The sequence below is a fragment of the Penaeus japonicus genome, unplaced genomic scaffold (assembly GCF_977035675.1).
Source record: "Penaeus japonicus unplaced genomic scaffold, GWHDUDI00000001_assembly GWHDUDI00000040, whole genome shotgun sequence".
Classification (NCBI taxonomy): Eukaryota; Metazoa; Arthropoda; class Malacostraca; order Decapoda; family Penaeidae; genus Penaeus; species Penaeus japonicus.
The window spans coordinates 4,543,809-4,551,308 of record NW_028234442.1 but is presented as its reverse complement, the minus strand read 5'-3'; the positions used below and the strand labels follow the sequence as shown (position 1 = coordinate 4,551,308).

Sequence of the window (7,500 nt, the reverse complement as noted above, 5' to 3'; positions counted from 1 at the left end):
TGGAAAGTTGCATAAACTTATTTTTCCCTTTTAATTCTTTGTCCCAATAAATTTCAACTTTTCTTGTGTGTGTTCCATTATCCGCCTATTTTTTTCTTTGGGGAAAATTTACAAAGGAATTGTACAGTTGAAATGAACAAAAATTATATATGAATATTTTGAGGATAATTATTAATGTTAAATAATCACTATAATCAATATTGGTTGGACTTGAATCAGATTGGATATAATCATATGAATGGACATAGGTACTTGTTTATGTAATATCAAGTTTCTTATGAAAAATAAGTTGACCCTTCTTCAATCACCGGAAATTATTAACCCATTGGTCGTGGTTTTAATTAAATATTTATGCAGTAGGATGGCTGGTTTACATTGTCTGGCATGGTGCCATCCATGTCTATGCTACTGCTAATGGGTTAAATCAGTCTGATTGTAAATATAATTTTTTTTTAATTATATCCAGATAATAGAAAGAAACTAATCATACTCTAACTTATAGAGGCATAAAAATGTTGTGATTTTATCCTAAAAAAAAATATGTTAAATATTTGCAAACATACAGATAGAATGCCCTCTAAGGAAAGTCACAGAAATTTCTGCTCTTTCAGGTCACTCCAAGAAACGGATGGTCACCCACAAGCAGCCACCTGATGGCTCAATATACAAGTTTGCTAGAGTGGAGCTGAGGAGGCTGGCCAAGAAGCACAGTGAGACGAGTAGTGTGTCGGAGTCTGAGGACCCAAGAGAAAAGACTGGAGAGAGTAGTGGTATCAGAAGAGAAAGAAATATTAGCAGCGATGCCAAGGGAAGAAGAGGCAGTGAGGAGCAAGCAAGCACGTCAAGTGGACCTGGGGGTGGGGAGACGTTCAGGACCAACTCACCTGAAATCCCCTTCTTGGATGGCACTGCGTTCGAGAGGAAGCGGAAGCTGTACACGGCACCCGAGGGGAACAAGATGCTGACTCCACAGGTTCTGGGTGAGGGGGATAGTGAGGAGAGTCTGGACAAGGGGAAAAAGAGGAAGAGGAGGAAACTAGATAATGTGTTTTTGAGTGGAGAAAGAACAGGAGGAGAAGAAGGAACAGGAGGAGAAGAAGGAACAGGAGGAGAAGAAGGAACAGGAGGAGAAGAAGAAGGAACAGGAGGAGGAACAGCAGGAGATAGAGGAAGTGAGGATTTAAGAGGACAGGTGATTACAGATGTGCATAAGGAGGTGAGTGCAATAGGCTTGATAGACTCAGATGAAGAATTAGCTATGTTGATCTACAAGGATGAGGAATTAGAGAGTGATGTGGAAATTACAGCTAAGATAGGAGACGAACAAGAGAGAATGAACAAGGAAGTGAGTGATAATGTAGAAAGGGACAATAATGCGCTCAGCGAAAAAGTAGTGGCATCACCAGCAAGAGCGAATGCTGCTGCAGCAAATGACCCAACCAGTCCGGAAAATGACAAAGAGAACATATCAAGGACACCCTTGGACTTCATCCCTGAAAATGCGCAGAGACTGTCACCGAGAAAAAGAAACAGCATGAGATTTAAGCAAAACCCAAGCAGTGCCACGTCTCAGAGCGAGGGTAGTGAAGTGGACGTCAGCGACAGAGCCGAACCTGACAGAGAGGCTAAGATGGAGAAGACAAAAAATAAGAAGGAACGAAGATCTCTGTCTGCCACAACCAGCTCACCAGACAAAAGAGTGACCCGACGCTCCTTGGAACTGGAAAAAACACTCCCGAGGCAGAAATTGAGGGTTCGTCCATTACACAAGAATAAATGAAAGTTTGACAAAGATTGGTGGATAGTGATCTTTCTTTTCATTTGATGAAAGACTTAATTAAGGCTTTAGTTTTAAAAGTCAGGTGAATGGCCTATGTAATAGGATTTAATTGGTCTTATAAGCTGTTGTAAAGAAAAGGAAATGTAAGTTTTATGGAATGTGTCTGAGTGGGAACTATTGGATTTTTTCATATTCTATTGTTCTTCATAGGATGTAGCCAGCTAGATTTAGGTTAGGTTTTTTAAGGCCTGTAACATGGTTCAGACATCTAAGAATTGTACCTTTATGGAACAGAAATTGTAGTTAATGTAAATATATGTATATTTTTTTATGAAGTTTTTCTTTATAGCATGCAAGGAAAAGAAACATTAAACCCTCTTCTTTTTTTATTCATATACTGTACATACTATTTGGTGTTAGTACACACACCACGTTCCTTTACAAAGATGCAAATACATTTATATCATGCAGAGCTTGGTTCTTTTGTAATGGGTAAGATAATAACTCCTTTGCCATATATATTCTAGTGGGTGATTTGCAGGGTTGGGAAGTACTGTAGGTAATTTTAGACCTTATAATTGTCTCCAACCACTAGGAAAATTAAACTGGTACTGGTCATCGAAAGTCATGGTAAAATCCTGAGTACCAATAGAAAATTACCAGTGGGTTTATCTAGTGGTACTTTCTGTTGGTACAATTTCTTTTCAACAACTACCACTAGAGATGACACCAATAGTTGTTTAAGGCATTTTCCTAGAGTTCAGTAATTAGTACCTATTGGTCTGTAAATTTACAAGTGCAGGATTCTTTTTAAGTTTCAAAGTACAGACGGTACTTCCTATTTCATGCTTTTGTGTATAATTTGTGAGTATCAAAATTCTTCTGCTTCTCCTCTTTTTTATTTTTTGTTTTTTTGTTCTATGTCGTCTTTGATCTTTTCTCATCAGTGATCATAGAAGTTACAATTTTCAGAATGCTGTGAATCATATACATCCAATATTATATAAAAAGGACAAAAAAATGATATGTTTTTCTGTTAATCTGTGGATTTGACAAATTATCTTGCCGTTTGTTTTAAATTAGATACATTATTTATGGTATGAAATTCAACACACTATTGTGGGGCTGATCTCAGTTGGACAAAAAGGAAAACCACATAAAGATTATAGTAGGTTGATTCACTATGTTGTTGACTACATGTTTATTGCAGAAGTGTCTTTTTAGATGTAAAACTGATTTCTTGTACTTAATATTGTTATTGGTATTAGACAAACTCCTAAATCTTGTAGGATTACCCATTTAAAGATTAATCTTTTATATATATATGTATGTTTGTATTTGTGTTCAGGAAGTTTCTTCTTCAGCATGGTAAAAGTTATCATCAATACAGTAACACAAGGAAGTGATATTATCTTTATGGAGGATATATCATCCTTCCTCATATAGAGATAAATTTGTTTTCTTTATGAGTTGCCAGAAAGAATATGTTTTAGGAAGTGGATTTTAACTGCACAAAGCAGTACAATAAGATGATGTATTTATGACAAGTATTTTCTCTTTTAATGTCAGTCATTTCTTTTAGTTTGATGTGTATGGTAGTACATATGATTAAGTGAAGTTCAGGCATATTGTGAGTAAAGACATTGCATAAAATCTGTGGCACATCTGTGGGCATGTAGTTAAAAGACGCCAGGCTTTGTTTGCCCGTTCCACGACCTTGAGCACCCCTCTTGAACCCCATGCCAACCTCATCACGCTGCCACTTCCACAAGAATTCTTCTATCACTACCTTAGATTTGCTGTGTCATATCGGGAAAGTAACAAAACAGCCACAGATGTGCCCAGGCCACGAGGAGGAGTATACTGCCTTAAACCTGGCTTGTACACTACAGTTGGGTGGTTTTCTATTATGAATGTTTGTTGAGATATATAACATTTTCATGCAGATGGAGTTGTATTCCCAATTCTTTGCACATATCTGTTTAAGGTTCTCTCTCATGCAGAAGGAATGAAAACCTTCCAAGAGCAAAATGGTCTTAACAACAGAGAAAAAAAAAATCAATGATGTTTTAACATAGGGAACGAAAATGGATTTGGCTTTTCCTTGTGTTGGGCTATCCCAAAATTTTGTACAAGAATTTATTAAACCAAGTTTATACTAAGGGATTACCCTTTGAATTAAATTCTATCCACATATTAAAATTCTGTAATTAATACTAATACACTTGCATATGTACTTTAATTTTGTTTTGTGATGAGTGAGAATGCACTGTAATCTCTTATATTCATATTGTTAATTGTAGGATTCTTTTTGGGAGATCTGTCAACTTTAAAATCACTTGCCATATTTTATTATACATTTATCAACTTTGTCATTATTTGATTATTTTGTATATATCATTATTTGATTATTTTGTATATAAAGTCTTCAGTAGTCTCCACTTAAGTACAATTGTAGATCCTCTGTTATAGGGCTGCTTCCGTTTTGAAAATGGGAATAAATATTCATGAGGTACAATTATATGATAGTTGTAACCAGTCCTCTAATTAAAAGTTATTTTACGAAAAGTTGCACCGACGTTAAATTGTTAATTATCCTTAGAATGAAATTAGTCCAAGATGTATTAAATATATAAGTAATTTAACCCATTGACAGTGGATGGCATGATTTGCTGCCAAGACAGAGTCGGTCATAGACGTGGATGGCACAGTGCCAAACAACAAACTTGCCACACGACTGTATACATATTTTATTAAAACCACGACCAATGAGTTAAAATAAGAAAGAAAAAGAGGGACTCTTAAGGGTACTAAAACAACATTTAATATCTCATAATGTAATTTACAAATATGAACAAGACTAATAAAACCAATACCATTTTACAAAATAAATTCCTAAAATATGCAACTTGACAGGAATGGAATGTTGTGCATTACATTATCTCTTCTAAACTATTGCAAATACATCTCATGTTGCACTGCATGTATACACACACACCCATGACAGACTTTGACCAATAGCTTTTAGAGAGACAACCTTTAATAAATGCTGTTTATCAAGCACCATCTAAAATATATATTTACATCAATATTAACAAATGGACATGCCTGAGAGTCAAGGAATAGAAAGAGAAAAGAAAAAAGAAAAGAAAAATTAACTTGGAATTTTCAGGGTTAAGAACATAGACTCTAAAGTACCTTTTGTCAGTAGCCTCTAGAGGCATCTGCCATTTATATACAGAGATGAAAACCAAATCAGAATTTTGTGACTCCCTTCCCATATGTACACAGAAGACTACATATATTATAAGGCCTCCATCACACAGCAATATGTCAGCTTGCACGCTTTAAGTAATGATATAAATAGCATTTACATATCTTAGCACTAAAAGGGACACAGGAGAAAGGACAAGTGAATCCTTGAGCTGGTTTGGCAATCACAAGCCTAATTTGAAAGATGGGATACGTGGAAGAGCAGTCGGAGGTCTAAAAGTGAATCGTTGGCGGATTCCCTGCCTGAAGACGTCCTGATGATTGGGATTAAGGGATGGGGAGAGGGGGGGGGGATATCTACTCCTTCCTTGGGGTTGTTAGATGGCTGCTGCTGTTGTGCTTTCCATGGCATTTGTTGTTGTGGTTTCGTTGAAGTCATCCAGGCTCAGGGTTCCGTCCTGCAACGTGAGGCAAGTTATTTCCATGAAGTAAAATTACACTTGTTTCTAGAATCCAAATCATATAATATCTTTCCCTCAACTGTTCATATTTATCTATTGATTTTACAAAGTGTAAACTCTCACAATACACGTAGCTACTTGTGAAGGCACACAATGAAGAACAAAACAGTTTTAAAACACAAATTTCATGTAGCAAAAAACCTTCAGCTGGTAAGATGACTTACCCAGAGATATCGAATGGCCAGAACAGTCGTGTTGTGCAATTGCGGTCCTATGAGGGGATTCATTTGGTGCATATAACACAGCAACCAACTGTAAAAAAGATGGAGATTGGACAATATAAACTACTACCTAATGAGGTCCAGCCTATGAACACTATAACTATGAGATTATCAATTAGTATTGATAAATGCACTAAATTGATAAATTCAATTCAAACAAGCATTTGCAAGTATTATCAGGTAAGTAAAACAACTAATTACACAATGTTTCAACTCACAAGAGCCAAGATGTAACTGCCGTAATGACCAGCACTGTCTGGATGACGCTGTGGGAGACAAGATGAGAAAAATGTCATACGTAAATACACTGTATCCATTTCTCATTCATATTACTTAAAAATACACAAACATTCTTCAGGTAATTAATCAGGTAAAACACTTTTTACTTTTACTTCACTATGTATTGTGACCTGACTCTTGAACTTAACCTTACTAAAATACTACATTTATATCCATCATAATTAATATAATCAATTCTAACTTACAAACACACTTTTAAGTCTCAGAACTTTTGATTTTGGATTCTGTTACTTTTTCTCTCATATAGTACTTATAATAACTGATTACTCTAATAAAAGAAACAAATATATTGGTATTCTGTATTGTTTCACCAGACAAGAATATTGGAAACATTAAGGACTTTTGCCGAGTGATAAATAAAAACTTTTTAGACGTATGAAGGAACTCATTATGATATCATTAATTGAATTAGGAAATTCAAGATGAAAAAACAGAGAAATGAGAAAACATTTCAAATTTAATGTGACATGATTAAAGACAAGACTATTCAAAGTGACCCACAAAATTGTTCTTGTCTGAATTTACACCAAGAAATCTAACTTCCACGAATATCTGCTGTAATTCTTGAACCTAGGACCACATCCGGCTGAGATTACATCCCATAGTCAGCGTGGCCAACAAACCTCCTTATGGCAACACAGAGCTGGACTGGTTCAGAGTGGTTTACAAGCTCTATCTATCTAGAATATTTATGGTGAAGGTTTATTGTCTTTTGAGTCGAGGTACAAAGGCCACGGTGAGCGGTTGATTCCTTGGTGGTGCATCTTTGATAAGTGATTGTTGGCTCAACTTCTTTCTTTGGATTGTTTTATACGGCATATAGTATTATCTTATGTGTTATTTTGGGGGCTTTACCTTTGTTCTTCTCTATATCGACACAGTCCATGTTTCAGGATATACTACATATGTTGTTTAATTCCCCAATATGAGCAACATAATACTTTTCTCTATTATCTGAACTAATACATGGGCTGATTAATATATTGCTCTTTTTGGCATTATGACTCATTCTCTTATCTGTTTCTTTTTCCTGCTCAACTGAGTCAGCAGAATTACATAAAAACTAAGATAAATGCTCAGAATAAGAAAGTGCAAAAGTGAAGAAAAACTAGGATCACATAAATCAAGACTAGTGGATATAAAAAGTGATCTGCAGAAACTAGAGGCCACAAAAGCTTATCAAAGTTTGTGAATCTGAGTACAATGATATCTTGGCCACTGCACTTTACGCTCCAGCAAAGATAGAAAAGAAAAGACCTGCAACATGTTTATCCTAGCACAATGCTATTAGATACAGAGGCAGTCCTTTGTTGGCCTCTGCCGGTGTACAAAGTGCAGAGAGCATGAGACTGTATCACGCAGTCTGATTCTGAACAATTGCCAAAGCTAACATCTCTGTAATTTCATCATTTCTACTTTGTCTATGGACACGGTCGGACCTCCTTGCGTGTAAAATTTCTCAACA

At 35.8% G+C, this 7,500-nt stretch overlaps 2 protein-coding genes across 3 annotated transcripts in view; one reads left to right on the top strand and one right to left on the bottom strand.

The window, feature by feature from the left end:
* The window catches only part of LOC122255071 (uncharacterized), a 19,783-nt gene extending 14,849 nt beyond the window's left edge, over window positions 1-4,934 (top strand). For both annotated transcript variants that reach the window (XM_086533966.1, XM_043019021.2), the window contains exon 13: window positions 612-4,934. In XM_086533966.1, coding sequence (XP_086390092.1) covers window positions 612-1,780 — 1,169 coding nt within the window. In that variant the 3' untranslated portion in view covers window positions 1,781-4,934. The remainder of the gene's footprint in view (window positions 1-611) is intronic.
* Window positions 4,602-7,500, bottom strand: part of LOC122255072 (V-type proton ATPase subunit e 2) — a 3,673-nt gene continuing 774 nt past the window's right edge. Inside the window, exons 2-4 of the mRNA XM_043019022.2 lie at window positions 5,954-6,001; window positions 5,679-5,766; window positions 4,602-5,451 (exon numbers count right to left, since the gene is read on the bottom strand). Coding sequence (XP_042874956.1) covers window positions 5,371-5,451; window positions 5,679-5,766; window positions 5,954-6,001 — 217 coding nt within the window. The 3' untranslated portion in view covers window positions 4,602-5,370. The remainder of the gene's footprint in view (window positions 5,452-5,678; window positions 5,767-5,953; window positions 6,002-7,500) is intronic.